The sequence below is a fragment of the Theropithecus gelada genome, chromosome 1, assembly GCF_003255815.1.
Source record: "Theropithecus gelada isolate Dixy chromosome 1, Tgel_1.0, whole genome shotgun sequence".
Classification (NCBI taxonomy): Eukaryota; Metazoa; Chordata; class Mammalia; order Primates; family Cercopithecidae; genus Theropithecus; species Theropithecus gelada.
In genome coordinates, this window is record NC_037668.1 from 155,273,279 (window position 1) to 155,300,638 (window position 27,360).

General features: G+C 41.9%; 1 protein-coding gene across 8 annotated transcripts in view; it reads right to left on the reverse strand.

The window, feature by feature from the left end:
• Positions 1 to 27,360, reverse strand: part of HHAT (hedgehog acyltransferase) — a 345,552-nt gene that overhangs the window by 308,031 nt on the left and 10,161 nt on the right. For 6 of the 8 annotated variants that reach the window (XM_025389801.1, XM_025389791.1, XM_025389730.1 and 3 more), the window contains exon 2: positions 15,919 to 16,052. The exons of the other annotated variants lie outside the window; for them this stretch is intronic. In XM_025389801.1, the coding sequence (XP_025245586.1) occupies positions 15,919 to 16,009 (91 nt within the window). In that variant the 5' untranslated portion in view covers positions 16,010 to 16,052. The remainder of the gene's footprint in view (positions 1 to 15,918; positions 16,053 to 27,360) is intronic. 8 annotated transcript variants of the gene reach the window in all.

Here is a 27,360-nt window from a genome sequence, read left to right on the forward strand (position 1 = left end):
TGACCAACATGGTGAAACCCCACCTCTATTAAAAATACAAAAATTAGCCAGGTGTGGTGGCAGGCCCCTGTAATCCCAGTTACTCAGGAGACTGAGGCAGGAGAATCGCTTGAACCAGGAGGCAGAGGTTGCAGTGAGCCAAGATTGCACCATTGTATTCTAGCCTAGCCTAGGCAACAAAAGCAAGACTCCATCTCAAAAAAAAAAAAAAGAAAGAAAGAAAGAAAAAAAAAAAGAAATTTTGACACAGACTTGCCACAAAATATGGTGATTGGATCCACTATAATGCTAACAAAATATAATAAAATAGTCATATAATGGTAATGAGCATGTATATAAGTAAACAATACAGTTGATTTGAAACAAAAGATAAAATAATATCTGCAAACACTTCTTGAGGATGTACAATAACCAGACACAGTACAAGATACTAGGAATGAAATGCAACCAGACTGGTGTGGCTTTTGTCTTCCTGGGGCTTACTGTTGACTGGGGAAGATAGACAAACACAGAATAAGAAAGGACGATAGTGCTGATGAGTGAATTGATGCAGGAAGGAATGCTGTGGGGGCTGATGCTGAGGTGCGATGTCCTGTAGGCAGCTGCATGGGTGTGGGTGGAGCTCAAAGGAATGCTCTAAGCTGGAGATAAAGACTTACGAGTTCTCAGTATAAGGGTGGCACAAAGCCACCAGAATGACTGAGATTCCCCCCCTCAAAAAGGACAAAGAGTACATAGACAAGAATGGAGAATATTAATGCTTATCAGATCAACAAAAGTAGAAAAACCACAAGAAACCAAAAAGGAGCTACCCAGAAGGAAACCCAGGAGAGAGTGCTGTCACTAAAATATAATCATGAAATGATGCTGGGTTCAGAGTAGGATCAAGGGGCAGATTCACACACACTAGATGCAAACAGCAAGCCAAGCGTCAGACCACAGGCAACATTTAGGAACAATACACAAGGGAGGGGCTTGCACACCGGCCCCGGGTACACATGGCACACCTCCAGGAGCCCCAGCTACAGTGCACTCCAAGTGATCTGGGTGTGCCATGGAGGTGTGTGATTACAGTAGGGCACTGGTCCTTTCTGTGACCGCTGTATGCAAGACGACATTGTGTATGCGTGTGTGCACGCACCTATTTGCGTGTTACACTGCACACAGACACACAGACTCAAGTCCAAGGGAACAATTGGCAAACAAATGACAAGTTACTGTGATCCAAACAAAGAAGTAACAGAAACCTCTGAATTCATTAGGGCAAAGAGAGTAGAAAAACTTTCTGCCTCTTCCCTCTTCTGTTTTGGCTTCACTTTCACACAAACTGCAACCTTTAGAAACATCAGAGTTACACGGGATTAAAACAAAGCGAAAACTTAAGCTCTTTTTCTGGTGTTTCTTTTTTAAGAGTTCATTCGAAAGCAGTGGCATTTATTTACACGCTAGCCTCAGAGTTCCTGAGGCTGGAACATACCTCCCTCTAGTGGGAGCAAGGAGCCCTACGCAGACTGGAGAATGATGATGAAATCTTGCCTAGTGCTGCCCAACAGAAATAGAACATGAGCCACACTTAAAATTTTAGTTTCTAATAGCCACAAAGTAAATAAAAAAAAATAAAAAAAAAAAAGTCAATTTTACTATATTATTTACTCCAATATAAATTGTATTTCAATATGAAATCAATATTAAACAGTGATATGAGTTATTTTACATTCCCTTTTTCTAATTCTTTAAAATCCTATTTACATGTCATCTTTATAGCACACCTCAGTTTGACCTGGCCACGTTTCAAATGCTCCCTATCCAGATGTGGCCCATGACTACAGTACTGGACAGCATAGCTCTAGACCAAAAATCCGTCTTTGACCAGGCGCGGTGGCTCAAGCCTGTAATCCCAGTACTTTGGGAGGCCAAGGCAGGCAGACCACCTGAGGTCGGGAGTTCAAGACCAGCCTGGCCAACATGGAGAAACCCCATCTCTACTAAAATACAAAATTAGCTGGGTGTGGTGGTAGGTGCCTGTAATCACCGCTACTTGGGAGGCTGAGGCAGGAGAATCACTTGAAGCCAGGAGGCAGAGGTTCCAGTGAGCCGAGATCATACCATTGCCCTCCAGCCTGGGCACAACAGTGAAATTTCATATCAAAAAAAAAAAAAAAATCTTTCCTCATGTTTTGGAGAATTCATATATATATCACCTTTGTCTCATTTCTTGACACAAATGCTCCCTGACATAAATTTTAAATTCTAAGTTAAATCCATTCATGACCCATTTGGAACTCACTGTCTTCACATTGTCTTAAGTTAGCTGAAAACCCCAGCTGCAGAATGTAGTTGATACAGGAGAACCTGCGGCAGGACATCTTTCCACAAGTTGCAGTAACCCTCAGAATTTCTGATTATATCTTCTGGTAACTGCCCTTTGGGTTCATTTGGCCCGCTGCCCAGACACAGCAGATTTATCAAGACAGAGGAATTGTAATAGAGAAATTTAATTCACACAGAGCTGCCTAAATGGCAGATGAGAGTTTTATTATTACTGAAATCAGTCTCCTGAAAATTTCCCCCAGCCCCGCCCCAGAAGAAGTCTCGCTCTGTCGCCCAGGTTGGAGTACAGTGCTACAATCTCGGCTCACTGCAACCTCTGCCTCCTGGGTGCAAGCGATTCTCCTGCCTCAGACTCTCGAGTAGCTGGGATTACAGGTGTGCGCCACTATGCCTGGCTAATTTTTGTATTTTTAGTAGAGATGGGGTTTCACCATGTTGGTCAGGCTGGTCTCGAACTCCTGACCTCGTGAGACTGGTTTTTGTTTTTTTTTTTTAAAGGATAATTTGGCAGGTAGAGGGCCAGGGCTGATTGGTCAGGTCGGAGATGAAATCATAAGGAGTCAAAGCTGTCCTGCTGTGCTAAGTCGATTCCTGAGTGGGAGCCACAAGATCAGATGAGCCAGTTCATGGATCTGGGTGGCACCAGCTGATCCCTCCAGTACAGGGTCTGCAAAATATCTCAAGCACCAATCTTAGGTTTCACAATAGTGATAGTTTTACCTAGGAGCAATTGGGATGGTTTAGAATCTTGTGGCCTCCAGCTGCATAACTCCTAAGCTTCATTTCTAATCTTATGACTAATCTGTTAGTCCTACAAAGGCAGTTACATTTATAATTTTTGCACAAGCAGTTTTATTCTTAGGGAGGGACCTCGGACCTTCGTTCTTTGAGCAGAACTGGAGTTTTTATCCTAAGTCAAACACAGTCAAGCAAGAGGCCGCCACAAACAGAAAAGCAGCCTTCTGTGCCTGGGAATTCTCTCCCCATCACACAGGACTGACTGGCAGAGCCCGCTCTTTCTTCCAGTGCCCTGCTTCTATTTCCCCAAATTCAGTGCTTCACAAAACTGCCTGAGAGCATAGAAATGAAGCAATTTCTGCTGATGAGTCCTGATTACCACGTCAGCTGTTGATTCTTGCCTTCCACAAAAGGATACATCAAAGCTCCATCCTACCTACTGAGTGAGAGGATTTGCATTTTAATCGCTGTCAATGAGCTGTGGTGGTAAACCATTTACTTAAAACCTCTAACTAACCTACCCCTTTTTCACTCTCAGCATTTTGATGGGAAATTAATTCTGGGGTGGGTGTAGTAAGAGGGCAATAATCAGAAAGAGAAGAAAACACATACACACACACACCCTAGTCTGACACAAGACACAAGCCACTGGGAGCAGCACACCCAGTCATGGCGCACGTGCCCCGCTGTTTCTACGCATTGGCAAAACTCCAATCAGCTCCTACTGATTATTTCTCCAGGAAGCCACGAGTAAAACAGACTATGGTAGTCATTGAGAATAGGAAGGGCGGCACAGAAAAGATGGGCTTCTGATGATGGGAGAATTTAGTGGTAAGCAACTCTCAAATATTCATCTGCAGATTATCCTACAGAAAGGGGGTGGCTTTTCATGACACTCTGGAGGCCTAGGGGCTCCTTCTTTCCTCTTCCAATTTCCACTTGAGGAATAAAAAAGTGATTTAAAAATAACCCAAGGGAAAGCAAATCATATATGCCAATGGACGTAAAAGGAGACACTGCATAAATGTCCTTCAAAACTCCCAAATAGGGCTGCTCATCTGCCACTCACCTGAGAAATTCTGAGTCTGCAGGGGCAGACCACCAGATGTGTAATTTGCATGGGAAACTTTAGAGCTTCTGGGAGAAGGAGAAGCAGCCTGGACTGAAATGGAAACTCTCAAGCCAAGAGTGAGCCATAAGCTCTATGCATGTTCAGTGTGTGGGGTCTGACATGGAGCACCAGATGGGGAGCAGAAGGAATGAGGAGCTGTGGAGTCTAATACTAGGGCTTGCCCGCAAATGCCCCCAGCCCAGTCTCTGCCCCATGTCATTGTGGGAGGCTTACTAGAAGTCTTAAGAAAGCAGATTATCTGGAAGCCAACACTCCCCCTATGTGAGGATAAAAAAATATTTTTCCTCTAACTTTCGTAGGTTCATGACTGAGGCCCCTGTAACAAAAGGCACATTAACAAGAGAAGAGCATACAAATGTATTTAATGTAAGTTTTACATGATACAGGAGTCTTCGTAAGGAAATGAAGACCCAAAGAAATGGCTAAATTTGTTTATTTTAATGCTAGGTTTGATGAAGATTGGACAGTCGTGGAGAAATAGATTTGGACAAAATGAGTATGTTCTAATGGCAATAAACTGAGGGGAACTTAGCAAGACCTATTTCTTCTGTGTGATCCTTCATCTTCTGAGATAAGGATGTTCCCTTCCTTTGTGTATAGAGAAGGCACCTCTCAGATGAGGGTTTTATGACCTGCTTCGGGGGAGAAAGGTTGGGAGTAACTTTCCCGCTTCTGCTGTTTTCTCAAATGCCAAGATGCCACGTTTTGAGGTAGTGCTCCTGAACCCCAACACCTACCTGAAGGACCAGTGTCAACCCAGGAGGAAAATGCCAGTGCAAGAAGGAAGGGATAGGCTATAAGACTTGGGATCCATTCCAATACGAAGACAGTGATTCAACTGTTTCCTAAGACTCTGGCCATAGGTAACAATGGAAACCACAGTCAAATATAATGTGAAGCATCACCAAACAGAATGTTTGGAGCCTTGGCTGTTCCACAACACTCACTGTTAATGCTTCATGACAGGCTGTTCAGTTCCCGGCTCCTACAGAAGTACATTTGGGTCTTTTCACAAAGTCTTGTTAACTGAAGACCCCTGGTGGCCCCAGCCATATTCAGTCAGCTCACCTGGTTCTAAGAGCAAGGACACCTGTTCAAGGACAGGACCAGTGGCCTTTGTTTTCCCACCCTGGACTGGGCTCTCCAGAGTTACTGATCATCTTGCAACCAAATAAGTTCCTCTAATCACAAAAGTCAGTGGGAAAAATTACTTCCAAAAAAGCCCATGCCCCATGAGAGGTTAGCACGTTGCATGAACAACGTAAAAGAAAGAACTACTCTACAAATGAGCTTCTGTATCCTTGATTCATAAATCGAGCTTAGTAACAATGAAAGCCACAGGTTTATACAGAAATAAACAAAAGGTAGAAGGTGAATGTGTTCAGCTATACTAGCTGTATCCCACTTTAAGAACAACTATATAAAAACAAAGAAATAGGGAGTGGTGATTCAAATAAATACTTTGCACCATAAAAAGCAAAGGCTCCTTAAATATGAGGGCTCCCTGGTGCTAGAGTGTATTTAAAGAAACATTAGCTACAGATATATCACTGAATATTAAAAAAATGAAAAAAAAAAGCCTGTGACATGAAAATGCAAATCAATGGGAAACACAATTTATGAAAATGTCATTAATATGCAACTTTTCAGGAACATAGCTACTTCATAAAAGAAGACGTGCCTGGTCTCTGTAAAATCAGAAGGTTCTAGGGTAGCTGCTTTTCATTAGAAAATAATTTTCACAGGCCAGGCATAGTGGTTCATGCCTATAATCCCGGAACTTTGGGATTTGGCTTGAGGCCAGGGGTTCAAGACTAGCCTGGACAACATAGAAAGATCCTATCACCAAAAAAAAAAAAAAAATAGCCAAGCAAGTGTGCAAGTGTGGTAATGTGTGCCTGTAGTCCTAGCTACTTAGGAGGCTGAAGTTGGAGGATCACTTGAGCCCAGGTGCTTGAGTTTGCAGTGAGCTAGGATCGAGCCACTACACTCCAGCCTGAGCAACAGAATGAGACACTGTCTCAAAAATAATAATGAAATAGAAAAATATGAATTGTTCAAACTGACTTAAGAATGAAAGCATACAAATAACCCTGAAAAGTACTGAAAAGTTTTCAATGAATAAACTCCCAAAGAGACTTCATGCCTAGACATACTTAGAAGTGAATAACATCAGACACTGATGCAGACATTTCATAAACTACCTTAACAGTACCATAATATTTTTTAAAATGGAATCATCTCCAGTTGTTTTATAAAGCTAACAGAATATCAAGATTGAAATTGGGGATAAGACAAAACAAAATTACAGGCCAACCACTCTCACTTAGAAATCCATATTTTTTTAACCCTAGGGGGAAAAGTATGTTTAAAAATACCATGGCCATGGTAGGTTTGTAGTAGGATTGAATTCGTATGGTTTGCCTTTGGAAAACTGATGACTTTAAAATGTATCAATAGGTCAAAAAAGGAATAGGTACTTTAAAAACAAATAAAATTAAACACTTATTGCCAATTTAAAGGGGCTAGGATTCCTTAACATGAGTTTTTAAAAACAAGTAAAGCTTGTTCAAGCTTTCACTATACAGAGATTTCCATTAAAGTCAGAATTAAAACAGGATAACATTCAACTGTTGTATTGTTCTAGATGTCCTAGCAAAGCAAAAACAAAGGAAGCAAAACTACCATCATCATCTGCGGATGGTATTATCTAAATACAAGAACAAGGAAAATCAAATGAGCCAATGGAACATGAGAGAATTCAATAAATTGCTAAAATATAAAATAGATAAACCAAAATAAATACCTTTAGTGTAGATCAGAAATAATCAGCTAGGAAATTTGGAAAATATCCCAATCGCAAAAGGAGAAAGGAAAAGACTCAGAAATAATCTTAAGTTTCAGCAGGATCTATTTTGAAGAAGACCACAAACCTTCATTAAGGGAAGTGATTAAAGATTTTGAATAAGCAAAGAAAAAAATATATTATTGGATAGAAAGACACATTATAAAAATATCAATTATTTACAGATTAATTTATAAGTTTATTACAATTCTAACTAAAACCCTAATGATTTTTTGAAAGTAGCCAATTTCAAATATATATCTGGAAGAATAAGCCAGTAAGAATAGCCTAAGAAAGATCTGAAAACAAAGAACCAATGACTAATAACTTACTCCAGATACTTAAGCATTTTATAAATCAAAGATAATTAAAACAGCACAGTATTGATGTAAGAATTGATTGAGAAGTCAATTAAACAGAATATAATAATTTAATATGTGAGGCCAGGCAACCTGGCTCATGTCTGTAATCTCAGCACTTTGGGAGGCAGAGGCAGGAAGATTGCTTGAGTCCAGGAGTTTGGGACCAGTCTCAGCAACATACATCTTGTCTCTATTTTTGTAAAATAAAAAATAAAAATAAACTTTAAATTTTAACAAAAGAATTCAGTATATGACCAAGATTCCATCATAATTATCAGAATCACCAGTAATCCCAGCACTTTAGGAGGCCGAGGAGTTTGAGATCGGCCTGACCACCATGGTGAAAACCCGTCTGTACTAAAAATACAAAAATTAGCAGGGTGTGGTGGTGCACACGTGTAATCCCAGCTACTCGGGAAGCAGAGGCATGAGAATTGCTTGGACCCAGGAGGCAGAGGTAACAGCGAGTAGAGATCGTGCCACTGTACTCCAGGCTGGGTAACAGAGCAAGACTCTGTCTCAAAAAAAAGACATAATGTTTAGTTACCTATTTGTGAAAAAATATCACATCATATACTAAATACACTTGAGATGGATTGAAGAGCATTCAACTTGCTGGGAGTAGTACAGAAAAATGGATCTCCTCCTTTGGAAGCGTGAATTGGCACAGCCTTCCTGAGAGCAGCCTGGGTACATCTATTAAGCACCTGAAAAATGGTTGTGTGGTTTTACTCTATAATTCCTCTTCTAGAAATCCTTCTGAGAAAAACAATCAACAATCCAAACACATTCTTTACAAAGTAAATGAGATAAGCATTCAACTCATGACACTGAAATAAAAAGGAACAGACCAAACCTAAAGAAACAATAAGGAAGGAAATAATGAGATAAGGGCAAAAATCAATGAGTTAGAAAACAAAAAGAAATGACTGAGAAAATAAAGCCAAATGATGAAAAGATTAATAAGATTTCTGGCACCACTGATGAAAGAAAAAAAAAATAGAAGGGAGGAAGAAATGGAAAGAGGAAATGAAGAGAGTGAAGATGATGCAGATAAAATATAAAATAATGAAACCACAAAAAAATTTTTAAATAAAAGTTAAGAGCCACAATATACTAATCAAACTGAAAACCTACATAAAGTATATAGATCCCTAGAAAGCTGTCAAATGTCAAAATGGGTACAAGAAATAAAACATTTAAATAAGAATCAATAGGTCGTAAACTGAAATAGTCAAAGACTTCCCCTCCCAGGTGCTTTCTTTAAAAAAAAAAAAAAAAAAAAAAACAGGTGAATTCCTTCTATCACCAGGATTTTCAATGATGGGAATTCAATAGTTTTTATTCTGAATATTGCATTAAATTGATATGGCCAGAAAAATATATGGCATTCTTTTAGGCAGAGGCATCAATTCGTTCAAGGCCTATCACACAAGCCTTCTGATGCATGGCACATTGCATTTTCACATTAAATGTAAACAGAGAGGGGCTGGGCGTGGTGGCTCATGCCTGTAATCCCAGCACTTAGAGAGGCTGGGAGGAGTGGATTACCTGAGGTTAGGAATTTGAGACCAGCCTGGCTAACATGGTGAAACCCTGTCTCCACTAAAAATACAAAAATTAGCCAGGTGTGGTGGCATGCACCTGTAGTCACAGCTACTAGGGAGGCTGAGACAGGAGAATTACTTGAACCCAGGAGGCAGAAGTTACAGTGAGCCGAGATTGTGCCACTGCACTCCAGCTTGGGTGACAGAGCAAGACTCTATCTCAAAAAAAAAAAAAAGTAAACAGAGATAAAAAGTTTTATGTCTACTAAGCCATAAGGCACCAACCTAATGCAATAGTTGTGTATTAGCCACAGTACTGCAGAGCACCAGGGGCGAGGTCAGCCAGCATAGCAGATCACTGTCACCACCCCAAATATTTCCATGTGACTTCAAGATACTCTAATTTGGTAGAGTTGCAAGGAAGAAGGGGTATTCTGTTGAGTCCCTGCTATGGATTTGCTGAGAGATTCCATTTGACTAAAACTGTTAAAATCAGTCTGCTGTCCCCAACCACATGACAACCCCGCTACTGCTGATAGAGACAGCCGTGAATGAGATGCCTGCTCTGTGCCCAAGGAGAGTAGCCATGCAGATGCCCACCAGAGACATTTCACTTAACAAATACACTTGGAGCCCCTAGTCTATTCTAGGCAGCACATTTGCTCCAGACACGAATGCCCTAAAAAAGTTCACAGTAGAGACAATTTTTCCAGTGACCCACTTCTACAATGTGGGTAAGTAGCACTTTTTCCTGAATTAGAAAGTGAGATATGGAACCAAGAAGGCTCAACACTGCACCAGTTAAACATACTTAAGCATGGCATGGGGATCTGGCTCCTGTGAGCTAAACTGGCAAAAGCATTTGAGGAATATATTTCTTGGGAATGTCGGCACTGACAATAAAAGGAAAGGCATTAAGGATTTAGGAAGCTTCAGGCTAGGGAGTGGTCAGCATGACGCACAGCATGACAGCATCTGGACAGGTTAAGGTGCAGAAAAGTTTTGTACTATCTACAAAGGGACCCCTTGCCCCATTCCCAGAAGCTACCACAACATAAGAAGTAGAGTTGTAGAGTCCTAGGTTTAAGCTTCAGCTCTATTAGTTATTAGATATATGACCTTGGACAAGTAATACTTTTGAGCCTCAGTGAGTCATGTGGGTAAAGAAGTATAACACCCATTATAGAAGAGAAACTCCAGGAGGTGGCTGCCATCAGACTCTTCTCTTCCTCCATATGCTGCTCCACCTGTAAAAAGGTGTAGTCTTTCCTCCCCTTCAATCTGGACTGGCCCTGTGATTTGCTTTGACCAATAAATGAGGCAGAAGTGACCTGTATAACTTCCCAGGTGGCACGTGCAACAGCTGGAACCCAGCTGCCCCATTACAAATGTAAGAAATGTAAGCCACATGAAGCCATTTAGAGAGAACCATAGTACTCCACTCGACAGTCCCCAGCTGAGCTCCCAGCTGACAGCCAGCACCAACTGCCAGCCATGTGAGTGAGCCACCCTGGATGAGTGAGCCCAATCGAGCCACCAGATGACTGCAGCCCCAGCTGACAATACAGGAAACAGGAGAAAGGCCAGCTGAGTCCAGTCCAGGTATATTAAAGTCAAAATCTCACAGAACACAAAAAATCAATGTAATCCAACACATCAACAGGCTAAAGAAGAATAAAATGATCAAGAAATGCAGAAAGAGCACTTGACAAAAACCAGCATCTATTGTGTTGGTTAGTGCTACGTGTCAACTTGACCAGGCCAGGGAATGCCCAGATTAAACACTATTTCTAGGTGCCTGTGAGGGTGTTTCTTGAGGAGTTAAGCATTTGAATCAGATACAGTAGGTTGCCCTCTTTAATGCGGGTGGGCACCATCCAATCCATTGAGGGTCTAAATAGAACAAAAGGAGGAGGAAGGAAGAATTCACTCTTGTTTCTGGCTACTGCTTGAGCTAGATCATCTCGGTTCATCTTCTCCTGCCCTCAGACTGGGATTTATACATCCTAGGCTGCTCCAGTTCTCAGGCCTTCGGACTTGAACTGAATGGCACCACTGGCTTTCGCAGGTCTACAGCTTGCAGACAGAAGATCATGAAACTTCCCAGCCTCTATAATTGTGTGGGCCAATTCCTTGTAATAAATCTCCTTTTATAGCTATATGTAGCCTGTTGATTCTATTTCCCTGGAGAACCCTAATACAGTCGTTCATAACAGAAGCTCTCAGGAAACTAGGAATAGAGGGGAACTTCCTTAACTAGATAGATGAAAAGCATCTATAAAAAACCCACAGCTAACGTCACACTTAATGGTGAGAAACTAGAAGTTTTCCCAGTTAAATTAGGAATAAGGCAAGGATATTCCTCTCATCTCTCTTTTTCAAGATTCTACTGGAAATCCTAATTAAGGCAACAACAACAAAGAAAAGGTATATAAGATTGAGAAGGAAGAAATAAAATCATCTTTGCAGACGCCATGATTACCTATGCAGAAAATCTGAAAGAACTGACAGAAAAACTCCTGGAATTAATAAGCAATAACAACAAGATTGCAGGATTTAAGGTAACTATACCAAAGTCAATTTCTTACCTATATATCAGCAATGAAATAAATAGAATTTGAAATTTAAAACAACACCATTTACATTGTCACCCAAAAAATGAAATACTACTGAGCTATAAATCTAACAAAATTATATAAGATCTATATCAGGAAAACAATAAAACTCTCATGAAAGAAATCAAGTAACTAAATAAATGGGGAGATAGTCCATGTTCATGGCTAGGAAGACGCAATATTGTCAAGATGTCAGTTCTTCCCAACTTGATCTATAGATTCAATGCAACCCCAGTGAAAATCCTGGCAAATTCCATTGTCTGAATATACTGCAATTTATTAATCCATTTGCCTGCTTAATGACATCCTGGTTGCTTCCAATTTTTAGCAATTATTAATAAAGCTGCTATAAACATCTTTATTTTATAATTAAAATTATTTTGTAGATGTCAACAAACTGACTTTAAAGTTTATACAGACAGGCAAAAGACCCAGAATAGACAACACAAGTAACAGTCAGAAGACTGACACTATCCAACTTCAAGACTTACTGTAAAGCTACAGTAATCAAGACATTATGGTATTGGTGTAAGAATAGACAAATATATCAATAGAACATAACAGAGAGCCCAGAAATAAACCCAGATAAATATAGCCAACTGAATTTTGACAAAGGAGCAAAGGCAAAACAATGAGGAAAAGACAGTCTTTGCAACAAATGGTGCTGAACAACTGGACATCTACCTGCAAAAAAATCAGTCTAAACACAGACCTTACACCCTTTACAAAAATTAACTCAAAATGAATCATAGGCCTAAATATAAAATGTAAAATTATAAACTTCTAGAGGATAACATAAGAGAAAATCTAGATGATGTTGGGTAGGGTGATGACTTTTTAGATCTAAGACTAAAGGCACAATCCTTAAAAAAAAAATTGATAAGCTAGACTTCATTAAAATTTCAAAATTTCTGTTTTTCTAAAGACACTGTCAAGACAATGAGACAAGCCATACACTAGGAGAAAATATTTGCAAAAGACATATCAACCCAATTTAAAAATGGGCAAAAGAACCAGACAGACACCTTACCAAAGATACACAGATGGCAAATAGGCATATAAAAAGATGCTCCACATCGTATGTCCTTAGGAAAATGCAAATGCATTTCCTTATAGAAAAACAATGAGATACTACTACATACCTATTAGAATGGACAACATCCTGAACTGTGACAATACCAGTTGCTGGCAAGATGTAGAGAACAGAAACTCTGATTCACTGCTGACAGGAATACAAAAGGCACAGGCACTTTGGAAGACAGTTTGGCAGTTTCTTACAAAAATTAACATATTCTTACTATATGATCCAGCAATTGCACTCCTTGGTATTTATCCAAAGGAGGTAAAAACTTATGTCCATTCAAAACCTATGCATGATCTTTATAGCAGCTTTATTTGTAATTGCCAAAACTTGGAAGCAACCAAGATGTCCTTCAGCAGGCGAGTGGATTAATAAACTGTGGTTTTTTCTAGACCACAAATTATTTAGCAGTAAAAAGATAGGAGCTATCAAGCCATAAAAAGACACTGAGAAGCCTTAAATGCTTATTACTAAGTGAAAAAAAAAAAAAAAAGCCAATCTGAAAAGGCTACATTTTGTATGATTCGAAGAAAAGGAAAACATATGACATTCTAGAAAAGGTAAAACTATGGCCACAGTAAAAAGAGTAGGAGCTACCAGGGGTTGGGGCAGGGGGAGGGAAGGATAAGTAGCCGAAGCACAGAAGAGTTTTAGGGCAGTGAAACTGCTCTATATGATACTACAGTGGTGGATATGGGTCATTACACATTTCTTAAAACCTAAAGAACGTACACCACCAAGAGTGAACCCTATTGTAAAGTATGGACTTTAGGCCATAATGATATGTCAGTGTAGGTTCATCAATTGTAACAAACGTACCCCTCCAGTGCTGGACGCTGCTAGTTGGCGAGGCTGTGTGTGTATAGGAGCATGGGGTATTATGGGAGCTCTCTGTACTATCTGCTCAATTTTGCTGTGAACCAAAAACTGCTTTTCTTGTTGTTCTGTTTTTGAAACATGGTCTTGCTGTGTTGTCCAGGCTGGTCTCAAGCTCTTGAGTTGAAGTGATCCTACTGCCTCAGCCTCTCAAGTAACTGGGACTACAGGAGTGCACCACTATGCCTGGCTTTAAAACGACTTTTAAAAAATAAAGTATATTCAAAACGGGAGGTAGGGGGAATCTCACAGAACAGTGAGAGATAATAAAAGGTGGTTGTTTCTTTAAAACACAAAGCTTCAGGATAGCTTGTTGTGCAGAAATAGGTAATGAAAATACCCTTCTATGGAGGAGACTGCCAATGGACTGCTCATGTCCCTTCTTGCTTTCTCTACAATAGAATCCGTGTGCTTTGGCTGGATAAATGGCCTCCCAACCAGAGATTACATTTCCTAGCTCCCCTCTCAGTGAATGTGGTCACAGGACTAGGTTCTGGTGAGTAGTACTTGAATAGATATGATATAAGCCACTTTCAAGTCAAGTTCTGAAAGGGAGAGAGCCTGTCCTCCCCTTCCCTTCCATCCTTCCTGCTGATCAAAGAGCAAACTTGACAACAAGAGCTAGAGCAGCTACCTTACAGAAGGTGGGACATGTTGAAGACAGCAGGGGAACATGGGAGAAGGAACCAGGGTCTCTGATGCTAGCTAGACACCACACTAGCTGTGAACTACAGTTACCCTGGAGGCTAAGTTTCTGCAGCCAAGCTTGTTTTCTAAATATCCTATCTCATAGGGCTGCGCTAAAGATCAAGTGAGACAAGGTACATGAAGTATCTAACACGGAGCCTGACACAGAGCAGGTTAGTTCCTCTTCATAAGCTCTGAGAGCTCAGAGGCTCCAGCAAGAGAATGCAGCCACTTCAACAGCCTTGCCCAAAGAACCCTGCTCATCTCCTTTAGATGGTCATTTCCTGCAACCAAGTCCATGGCTATGAATGGGACACATTCAGAATGCAGAGGAAGATCAACCCTGGTGATCCATAGAGTAGCAGATGCTGAAGGCAGAGCATTCTCAACTGTACTTCCCAAAACCTACCTTTGTCATTTTAAATGACTGCACTACTTTCAATATGCTGTCCTGTCTTCAAGATAAGGTCCAAACTCCTTGGCCAAATATACAACCCATGTCTTTCACAACCTATCCCTTTGATCTAAGCTCAACTCTTTCACTCCCCATCACACTCTGCACTCTAGTCCTGATGAGTGGTTTGTAGTTCCCTGATGATGGTAAGCTATCTCCAACATCATTTGCCTGCAAACTTAACTCTGTTCAGAGTTCCTCTGCTCATTTCTCTACTTGGCTGACTCTTGCTCTTCTTAAGACAAGGCTCAGGAATCACTATCACCTCAAGGACACTCTCGCTACCTATGGCAGAGACTGCTCAAGGACCCTCCAAAATTCTTTCTCTTTCTTCCATAACATGAGAAGTTTTAGGCTGGGTGCAGTGGCTCACACCTGTAATCCCAGCACTTTGGGAGGCTGAGGCAGGAGGATCACCTGAGGTCAGGAGTTCGAGACCAGCCTGGCCAACATGGTGAAACTGCATCTCTACTAAAAATACAAAAATTAGCCAGGCGTGGCGGTGGGCGCCTGCAATCCCAGCGGCTGAGGTAGGACAATTGCTTGAATCCAGGAGGCAGAGGTTGCAGTCAGCCGAGATCGTGCCATTGCGCTCCAGCCTGGGTGACAAGAGTGAAACTAGGTCTCAAAAAAAAAAAAAAAAAAAAAAAAAAAAAGTAGTTTTAGGTAGCACATAGCCACCAAGCTAACGACTATTTCCCAGCCTCCCAGCTGTGCCCGTGGGACTCAGTGCTGGCCAACTGGGCGTGAGCAAGAGTGACTAGTGCTCCCTGCCAAACTGCCACTAAAATAAAGGAGGGCCCCCATTCTCCTTCGTATGGGCAGGGATGTGACCTGATGATGATTTATCTCCAGCACTCAGACAAAGGCAATACACTAAAAATGACAGAACAAGAAGATAAAACGAGCCCGGGTCTCATATGTCTGAGAGGAGTAATGATGAAAGAGAAATTTAAGAGTTTACTTTGAATTCTGAATGCAAATCCCCTCCATGGCCTTCAATAGCCTTTGAATCAAACCCACCAATTATAGAAGACAAGCCACAGCATCACCTAAAAGACCAAGGATTAGGGTAGAAAACTTAATGGACTCAGGTCACTGATTCAAACTATCCAAGACAGGGGGAAGCAAATCAAGGCCCACATCATCCGACACTATTGGATCATCTTCTTGAATCTTCCACCTCTGCTCCTTTTTTTTGACAGGAGTTTCCTTGTTTGATAGAAGGTCAGAAAAGCTTGGGGCCTTACCTCTGGAGACTTTGTAAACTTCATAGAAGGAATAGAAGTGGAAGCCTAGTGAGGCAAGTAGGTAAAGTGCCAGTTCCCATCGGGGCAGCATGGCTCCTAGGCACGAAGATTCCCGATGCCCACGCTGAGTGTTTCTGAGAAAGAGACAAAACATTAAGCCATGAACATGGCACTAGAGAACAGCATCTTAACATCAATTCAGTTAGTTCACACTCCCCGAGACCATCACTATTCGAGGTGATACAGACATAACCCCAATAAAGCCTCCTCCTCCCTGTGACCTTACTCCCTCCTGCATCCAACAAACACACGCACGCGCACGCGCACACATACACCACACACACGCATCCTGCCTGTCAAAGGGGTCAGGTCTTTTCCTAGGGGTTCCCACAGCCTCCTATCAGAGTATACATCAGACAGTTCTCTACTCATGGCATAATATACCTGTCTCTTCTGTGGAGTGAACCTCAGATAGCAGGGACCATGATCGCTGACTCCCCAGCCCCTAGCGCAGTGCCTGGAATGTAGCAAGAAGGGACTACCATGTGCTTTGTGAATAATAAATGGCTTCAAAAAGTCTGAAAAGCACAAACAATATCCAAACCTCTAAGCCAACAGGCTCACCATCCTTGTTGTCCCTTTCAAGTATCATACTATAGGCCAAGCATGGTGGCTCATGCCTGTAATCCCAACACTTTGGGAGGCCAAGATGGATCACTTGAGGCCAGGAGTTCAAGACCAGCCTGGGCAAAATAGCCAGATCCCATCTCTAAAAAATATGATAAAAACTTAAAATCAGCGGGGCACGGTGGCACACACCTGTTACCCCATCACTTTGGGAGGCCAAGGCAGGTGGATCACTTGAGGCCAGGAGTTTGAGACCAGCCTGGCTAACACAGCAAAACCTGTCTCCACTAAAAATACAAGAATTACCCAGGCGTGGTGGCGCTTGCCTGTAATCCCAGCTACTCAGGAGGTTGAGGCAGGAAAATCACTTGAATCCAAGAGGCTGAGGTTGCAGTGAGCCAAGATTGTGCCACTGCACTCCAGCCTGGGTGACAGAGTGAGACCTTGCCTCAAAAAATATATATAAGAAATCAAGTACCATCCTGCAGTTGATTATCAGAATGGAATACTATAAACCTCTCTGTCTGCCATGCATCTACGCACTTTATTTATGTATTTTTGGAGACAGGGTCTATGTTGCCCAGGCTGATCTTGATTTCCTGGTCTCCTCAGCCTCCTGAGTAGCTGGGGTTATAGACACAAGCCACTGTGCCAGGCCTCATCCATACATTTCTTAAAGGGCAGTTAATGACATAACCACAGGCATCTGTGACAGACACTGCTTGTTACCCACTGCCCCTCACTACCCCTTTTCAGAATTCAGTCTCTCTTCTCACACAGCAATTAAAATTTCCTCTGGACACCAACACTACACTGTAGCTAAGTGTGGACACCTGAATAGCTCCATTCAAAAGGATGTGAGTGAAGGGACATGGCTGTGGCCATCTCTTTCTTTCCCTCCCTTTCCTGTTGAACAGAACTGGAACAGCCACCATGGATGAAGAGGTGAAAGCCACATGGACAAGACAGAGGCCTCTCAGTCCCCAAATCCATGTACTACCCCCAACCCCCAAAGTGCCCCAGACTACTTAGATCTAGACTGTTACAGGAAAAAGAAATGCATTTCTAGGTTGTTGAAGCCTCTCCTATTCTAGATCTCTCCATCATGGCAGCCATGACTATATTCTAAGTAATAGAGAAGGTACAGGAAAGTTAGATCCTAAAATTCAGCAAATTAAATGATTCCAAATGTTCCAACTAACAGAGTTCACTAAATTTAAACCCATTTATGGCCTTTACTGCTTTACTTAAACCTCTCAAATATGTCTCATTGTGGATGCCAAACTAAGAGCAAAATTTCAAGCCGCACCCCTCTCCCCAACCCCACCAACTACTTCTAACATGTGACAGTAATGCCAAAACCCAGAATTCACACATTATCTCATTTTGTTTTCACAACAGCCTGGTGAAGTAGGTGGAAGTGGAACAGGGGAGGTAGGCATTTTATAGATGACAAATGTGATGAGGTCACAGAGCCAGAAATAACTGAGCCAGAGCAGAAAAGCAAATACTGCATGATCTCACTTATATGTGAAATCTAAAAAAAGTCAAACTCACAGAAGTGGTGGTTGCCAGGGGCTGGGGGAAAGGGGGGAAGATGCTGGTTAAAAGATGTTGGACAGGATGAATAAATTCTGAGGATCTATCATACAGCATGGTGATTATAGTTAACAATAATGTATTATAGTCTTGAAAAGTGCTAAGAGTAGATCTTAAATGTTCTCATCATAAAATGATAAGCAGGTAAGGTGATGGGTATGTTAATTACCTTGATTTAATCACCTCACAATGTATAGCTAGACATCACATTGTACACCATAAATATGCACAATTTTTTTCTAAATAAATGAGTAAACAAATAAGTAAATAACTGAGCCAAGGCTCAAAGCCAAGTCTTTGGACCCAGGCCCCTGCCCGTCCACTCTGCCACGGCCAATCCCATTAATGCCAGTGTACAGTGACTCAGACTTAGAGCCTGACTCAGAATCTGCCACACACAAACTCCTTTCTTCAGGCCACTGGGAGACAGAGCAGGAAGGGAAATAAACTTCAGCTTTGATAAACCATGATTTCAGAAATAAGCAGTCTTGCACCCAGAGTGCCCCATTTCATTACCTAAAAGTCACCCAGAAAGTTTGGTCTGGACTTTTCCTGCAACCTAAGAGATCCGGAAGCAGTCATTCATGCTTTAAAACACATGCCTAAACCCTAGTATTTCAATAACACGTTCTCAAGTTCCTTACTATTTTTCAGAACTACTTCTAGCTTTATCCATTTCTACTCACAATTTATTTTTAAATACTTTCATCTTCAGAATAACAAGACTCCTTTCTGGAACTTTTCCGGAATTTGATAGGCTTCCCCTTAGTGGGAAGGTAATTTTAACTTCTTGGTTTATAATTTCATGTCTCGCCTGTCAAAAGATGTTGGTATTACATCGGATGACCTCTTTGCCTCATGAAGAATCTGATTAACAAAAAGCTGATCTTCTAAAAGGATTGAAATTTGAACACAAATGATCTTGTAGACTAAATGAAAGTTTTAGAAGGCTTGCCATTAGATGCTTTTCAGGGACATTCTATCTGAGACAATTCTCCTGCATTAAGGATTTAATCCTCAGGGAACTAGAAAATTCGGTTTAATAATTTTTCATTTTGGTGCTTTTTTTTTTTCTTCCTGGAGACAGGGTCTTGCTCTGTTGCCCAAGCAGGAGTGCAGTGGCATGATCTCAGCTCACTGCAGCCTCAACTTCCCAGGCTCAAGTGATTCTCCTGCCTCAGCCTCCTGAGTAGCGGGGATTATAGGCACGCACCACAACGCCAGGCTAGTTTTTTTGTTGCCCAGGTTGGTCTCAAACTGCTGAGCTCAGGAGATCTGCCCGCCATGGCCTCCCAAAGTGCTGGGATTACAGGCGTGAGCCACTGCACTCAGCTTAGTGCTGCTCTTAGCTGGATTATACAATGAGTCCTTATTTAACATCACTAGTAGGGTCTTGGAAATTGTAACTTTAAGCAAAACAATGTATAATGCAACTAATTTTACCATAGGCTAATTGATATAAACAAAAGGTAAGTTCCTACTGCATATTTCTGGTCACAAAAATACCAAACATCTAAAGACCAAAACACTTCTAATAGTAAACACTGAAATAAACATGAGCTATACATACACTTAAAGGTTAATAAGCACAGGTAAGATCATTATTTACCCAAGTTTGATCAATCAGCAAGTGATGGCAGTTGTACTGGTGGTGGGTTAAACCAAGGAATAAAATGTTTGCAAAGCAAAAATTATAAGGAGCACCTCCTGCCACCATGCAGTTCAAAACATTTACAATTAGGGGGGGCTCACTGAGAGCTTCCATACTACATTTTTTTGTCATGCATCTGTATGATTATCATAGACTTTACAAATTTTTATTAGAGAATAGTTATGCATTCATTTTCCACCCTACTTGTTCCAATTTAGGGTCTCTGGTAGCTGGAGCCCATTCCAGCAGCTCAGGACGCAAGGCAGGAACCAACCCTGGACAGGATGCCATCTCAGCGCAGAACCCACTCATACTCACACCCCCACACTCATTACCAAACACAGGTTCAGCTGCTCACCACTTGCAAAACAAATTAGCAAGATAGAGGTATGGTAGAAAGAAAGTGACTTGATTACAGACCAAAGCTAGCAACGGGCAAGACGGTCTAGACTCTTGCCTTAATGGAACCACTTCAAATTTCCAAGCGAAGTGCAAAGGCTTAAGAAGGGGAAGGCAGGCTGGGCGCAGTGGCTCACGCCTGTAATCCCAGCACTTTGGGAGGCCGAGGCAGGCAGATCACAAAGTCAGGAGATCAAGACCATCCTGGCTAACACGGTGAAACCCCGTCTCTACTAAACATACAAAAAATTAGCCGGGCGTGGTGGCGGGCGCCTGTTGTCCCAGCTACTCAGTAGGCTGTGGCAGGAGAATGGCGTGAACCTGGGAGGCGGAGCTTGCAGTGAGCCGAGATCAGGCCACTGCACTCCAGCCTGGGCGACAGAGCAAGACTCCGTCTCAAAAAAATAAAATAAAATAAAAATACATAAATAAATAAAAAAGAAGGGGAAGGAAGTTGTGGCATGGGGTGAGGCAGTGCAGGCCTACATGACTTGTTCCGATGACTCGTCTTGAATTGTTGCTCCATCTTGTGAATGGGCTGGCATCTGGGGCTCAGCTGGGTTGTAAATTGACTGTAGCCTTGAAGCCATCTCCTGGTAGGGGAGATTTTCACAGGTGTCTGCGCTGTATCAAGGTCTAGTCTCTGGAACCTCGACTTCAGGCTGAAGGAGCCTAAAGACCCGATGAAAGCAGATAACAGTGGCCCCAAAGGCTCCCCAAAACGGGAGGCAATTGCAGGGATTCCTAGGAATGTCTGGCTTTTGTTGAATTTGAATTCCAAATTTGGGGTTGACGGCTAAGCCAATTTATGAGGCCTTTAAAAGGGACTAGATTCAGAGCCCCCAACCTTGGACAGATGAACATCAACAGGCATTCGATGCCATCACGGAAAAACTTAATAGGGTGCTCGGTTACACTCACACACTGGGACCATTTAGACACACCAGTTCACCTAATGGGCACAGTTTTGGGACGTGGGAGGAAACCGAGTAGCCAGAGAAAACCCCTGCAGACATAGCGAGAATGTGCAAACTCCACAGACAGTGGCCCCAGCAGAAACTCCATTTTCTTCTATTCAGTGGTATAAGGAAACAATAACAGTTTCAATAATGCTACATGTTTTGTAGACATATGCACAAAGATACACAGTAACTAGCAGCAAAACAGCAGGTAACAAAGCAGCAAAACTAGCTGTCCCCTCACCCCCAAAATTTAGGGATTGAACCAAATAGTCTCCACCTGACAGCACAGTGATAAATTCTGGCACCAAACCCACCTGTGGGGTCGGGGGAGGAAGGGTGGGCAGGTGCGGGGGGAGTCCCAGGCTCTGTCATTTATTGGTTGAGGAAACTTGGGTAAATAATGGCCTCCCAAATGTTTTCTCATAGGGTTGTTGAGGGGTTAAATGTAAAATGCTTAGCCCAGGGCCTGGCAGTGAATAAGCACTCAACAAACATCAGCAGTTACTAGTGAATTTCATTCATCAGGAGCCTACCTAGCCCAGACCCTGATTTTCCCCCTGAATCAAAGAAATCTGGCTGACCTTCCAAGGGTGTGCCCATCCTACCTGCATCTGGACCTCTTTCAGGAGGTTGGCATCCCCAGGGCTTTCGTTAATGTCTCCTTCCTCTTCTGATGCCCAATCCAAGGCCACCCTGGACAGCAAGCAAACTATCCCTGGGGGCCACCTGCAAGCTTTCAGCCCAGTGCCTCTTCCTCACCACCTACCTCTCTGCTACCCTCAAGGGAACGATGGGCATTCCCCTTTCATTTTCACCACTCTCCATTACACGAATGCCACCTCAAAACACCACTGCCGCACAGACACTCCCCCACCCTCCTTAACAGACCTTTCTTCCTCACACCTCTCTTTTCAACTCTTGCCTGTAGCTGACTGCCATAGTTACTACTTGAGACTGTCACTACAGACAGTCACTACTGTTACTACTTGAGATCGTCATTACAACAGTTACTACTGTTACTACTTGAGACCATCATTAGGAGACTAAAGGAAGGAGGATGAAGGCAGAAATGAAAACTTAAAACAAAAGTAACTATTTTAAAGGAAGGGGCTGGGGAAGAAGAGAGCTCCCTGCTTCTAGTGAGCAAAAGCAGCAACCTCCAGCTTCTACAGCCCTTTGTTTTTATTGGGTAGAAAGAGCAGGGAGGAGGAGGTAACGACTGGTCAGCTGCTTGATTGATCACAGGTTCACATTATTGCTAACAGGCTTCAGATTTGCCTAATCACAAGAAACACTGTGCCTGGGTGGTGACTGTCCCCAGCATTCCTTCTGGGAGGCAGACACAGTTTGTCAGTTTGCCAACAACCTGCTTTCATGAGAAACAGTTTGCTGTTTACTCATATAGCTTCCAGTGGTATACACTAAGTTGATCACGACCCTCATTCTTTCAGCCTTCAACACTTGCCCACTTATCTCAGGAAAATTATTTCCCTACTTTGTTTTCCCTGTTTATTTCAGCTGTGCAGCCAGAAAGTAAATCAGAGTAGATATCTCTTAAGGGATTTATGACACAATGAAAAGGAAAAGGAAAAAGAAAAGGAAAGCTGTATATTTGGGAATATGACCAGAACCTTTTTAAAATGTCCAGGCCCTTAGAGGTTCCCAAAAAGTCTCTCAGAAAATTATCAAGTGTCCATTTCTCATGCTTTAAACAAGCATGTCCCTCTTTAGGCAGAGCTATCTGAAATCAAGGAGATTCTTACTAAAATGTGTAACTGATGCTTCTTTTCTGTTTTCATGCAGTCAGTCCTGCACCAATATTATCAGCTAAGTGGGTAGCTGTGAGATAGCCTAGAAAAGTCATCACCACTTACAGCATCATTTCTATAGAAAACAGCCAATCTATAGTGACATAGCCTGTGTTTAAGTAGCAGTCTACCTGATTAATCTACATAAATGAGATTGCACTATTGATATGTAAGAGTGATTGGGTTGTTGGGATGTGTGATGGTGAGATGTGTCTACGAACACTTTCCCAGTGTGGGAATACTGGTCAGAACTGTAAAGAAGAGAAAGTGTGGATGGTTCAGGGAAGGGAGAACAGGAGCCAAGTGGTAAGGAGTCTTAAAACATACGATTTCACGTTTAGATTTTATTTCCTGCAGAACCTCAGGTTTGCAAGCCAGTACGTAAAATTATTCGAACGAAGCTCTACAAAGCAGTGCCTTGATGCTGTGGTAGACCCAAGAGGCAGGGAGGTGGATGATTTAGGCCCTTAGTGAAAGTGGAGAGAGTGCTGGAACCAAGCCACACAGATGGGGAAAAATTAAGTTGTCCCTGGCATGAAACTAGTCCAGAAGTTGGTAGGGGGAAAAAAAGAGGAAGATAAAGAAGATAAAACAGCAACTCCAAAGCTGTAAGACAACAGGATCTCGAAGTTAAATGTTGAAAAGAGTGAGAATTTCGAGGCAAGTGAGGACAAAGCGATAGAACATGCCTTTAATATTAGACATTAAAGGAAATCATAGCAAAGGTTTCCCTGGAATCAGACGGAAGGAATTCAGACTGGAGTAATAGGGAGCTTTCTCCACCTGCAAATTGGGTACAAACACCCCAAAGTTGAATATTTCAAAAAATATATTTATCTGGGAATTATAGAACTCAAGAGGGTCACAGAATAAAATCTTAGCTGTAAAATGGCAAGAATCTCTCAGCTAACAGAGCTTTTTCTATACTGGAGCTACTTACATTTGCGTTTACTTTGGAATTACCCTCCACCTGCTTTCAAAGTTGCCATCTACTCTGATCCTCACAGGAGGGCTAAGCTTTTAGAGCCCTTTCAGGAATCAGAATCCTGCTTGGGAAGAAGCAGGGATCTGCCCATGGACAGAGAAGCCAGCAATGAAGCAAAAATTAGAACCAAAATTCCCAACCCCCGCTGTCATACAGGCAGAAATCCGGTTCCTTGATCTTGGAAGAAAAGCACAGCTCACCTTGCCAAACCCTGAAACATGCATAAACATAATGGCTGCAAGATGGTTTTCCCCCAGCAACTTCCAATATCATTCAAAAGTACTTTAGCTTTAATTCTGATGCAGGCAACTAATGGATTCCAACACTTCCATTTTAAATTTTTTCTGCTTTTAAATCTTGATATCAAGCACTAAATGGGCTATAACCCAATATTCACACGCACCAGAGGACTTTAATAAGACAGCTCTCATCATTAAGCTAACAATCCCCCCACACCAGCATCACCATCATCACTTCTACTGACTAGCTGCTTAATGTCCTAAACAAAGATTTCCCTCTACTGAGTTTTCTTATGCTTTAGTAATAGCTGTACTATAACAAGTACTATTTACGGATTTCCTATGCTGAAAAGGCACTTTACAAGCATTATCTCACTTAATCTTCATAACAACCCTTTGAGTTTGGTGCTTCTGATAACCTCACTTAACACAAGAGGAAACCAAGGCCCAGAAAGGATAAAGAAACCTGCCCCAAATCACATAGCTGGTAGGTGGCAAAGCTTAAATTCATACCCACTGAGTCTAACTGCAGAGCCTTCCCTCAGCCACCTCACTATTCTTAGAGTGTACCGGATTCATTTTCCAAAATCTATAATGAAATCAATCCATTAGGAAAGCCAGAAGGTAATATAAGTGGTCTAAGTGTAATAGAATTTTTAAACGTTATGCATAACATTAGACACTCTATGATGAAAAAAATTTTAAATCAATGAAATGTAATCAAAATACACATGAAACATCTAACTCACGTACATTCCTTAAAAGATTTACTGAAAAAGGCAAACTAAACCAAACCGATCTACCTTGTAAGTAAGAGGGGAAAGTCAGCAGTTATGCAGAGATAAGAGTAAAATTGAAATAGGTCTAAATTCAGGAACAAATGAGCACTCTGGAAACCACAAGTAATAAAAGTGAAAGAAGCACATGCCCACTGAAATGACAATGGCTTTAAAGAAAATGAAATAGTAGTGCAATATTCTAGCATATTCGGAAAAAGTGATATGACACGTTTGCCTTTTCCAGAGTCCAATTTTCATGAAACGGAACCCCATTTTATAGACTCTAAATTACATGATTTTCTCCAAGAAAACCACCAAGTCCAGATTCCCATATCACAATTCTCTCCAAACCCGACTTCAGTCTTTTTTTTTTTTTCTCCTTTTCTGAGACACAGTCTTGCTCTGTCCCCCAGGCTGAAGTGCGCTGGCATGATTCCAGCTCACTGCAACCTCCACTTCCTGGGCTCAAGCAATTCTCATGCCTCAGACTGCTGAGTAGCTGGGATTACAGGCGCACACCACCATGCCCTGCTAAGTTTTCTGTTTTTAGTAGAGATGGGGTTTTGCCATGTTGCCCAGGCTGGTCTTGAACTCCTGGCCTCGAGTGATCCTCCCGCCTCAGCCTCCCAAACTGCTGGAATTACAGGTGTGAGCCACCGTGCCCGGTCCCCACATAAGAGTCTTGTAAAGACTCTTATCCTTCAACACACATAATACTAAGAGGAAATACTTCTCCAAACCCAGAAAGGTTTCACCAACACAGAAGAATGACTAGATAGACTGAAAGAGGTCCACTGGACTGGGGAAAAAGTCTAATTACAGAATAGTTTAAAATGCCCACTACTTCCAAATCCACACCAACATATTATGTATCAGTTATGTATTGCTGCATAAGAAACCATCACAACATGTAGTTCCTTACAACAATAAACATTTATTCTTTTTAAGGATTTTGTGGGATGTCAGTCTAGATAGTTCTGTTCATGTCCCTCCTGGGGTCACTCATGTGACTTCTGTCATCACACAACTCCACTGGGGCTGGAGGGGGCCATGATGACCTCATGCACACGTCTGGCATTTGCACCAGCTCACACAAGGCCCCTCCCTTCTCCTCCACGCCAGGGCTCCTCCTCTGGTAGGCTAGACTCGGCTTTTTCACAGCAGTGGGGCTTCAGGGTACCAAAAGAACAGAGGCAAGAGGTGCAACATCCCTTAAGGACCAGGCTCCAGAGTTCACAGAACACTTTATTGGTCAAAGCAGGTCCAAAACCCAGCCTGGATTCAAGGAGGAGAAAACAGACCATACTTCTTTATGGGAGGAGCAGCAAGGGTACCTTAAAAAGGGGTGGGGACACATCTACCACACCAGGTATATTATAAATAGCTACTCATCAATAAAATCTGGAAAATTAGTTGAAAAGATACCTTTCACAATGGATCTTTATTACATAACATGTCACAAAGGTTGTTCCCTCCCTTCTTATATATGTAGTAAAAAAAAATTATGTTCCCAAATCAGAATTTCAAAATCAGTGGGATCTCTGTTGCCATTTGGTCTCATCTCCAGCCAGTTTGGGGAATTCCTTTTATAATAGCCTACTTGACCATTTCCAGTAACATTACAAGGCAGAGAAACACTGTTCCTAAGCAGCTGTTGCTTTTGTTGTTGTTTCTGTTTTGAGACAGGGTCTCACTCTGTCACCCAGGCTGGAATGCAGTGGCGTGATCACAGCTCACTGCAGCTCCAAACTCCTGGGCTCAAGCGATCCTCCTGCCTCAGCCTCCCAGGTGCACACCACTATGCCTGGCTAGCAGTTCTGATTGTTGTGTTTTCCCTTGAAATCTACCCCTGTATTTCTAAAACATACAGATTTCTAAAAAATACAGGGGTGGACTTCCTCTGCCACTAGTCCTCTCCTACCTTCTGGAACTAAAGGCGTGGAGACAGCACAGTGTGATATGGTTTCAGGGGTGGCTCTGGAGTCAGAATGCCAAAGATTGAATCCCAGCTTTGCTGCTTCATGCTTGTGTGACCTAGGACAAGGTGCATAACCTCTCTGAGCCTCAGTTTCCTTATCTGTAAAATACAGTAATAGCGAACCTCAGAAGATTGATGTGAGGATTAAGTTAATTTATAAAATGATAAAACAGTGCCTTAGGCATAGTAAACTCTGAAATGCTTATTTGTTGTTTTTAATGCTATTACTGTTGAGTATGCTAAAAAGGCTTTTTTATTCTTTCCAATAATACTCCTTCAAATATTTAAAGATAACTAATGCCATCTACTCCATTTAAACCCTCTTCCAGACTAACATCTATGATTCCTTCAACCATTACTTCAATGACTTGGTTCCAGGTTCCTTTCTGAAACAAGGTCTCACTCTCTGTTGTTC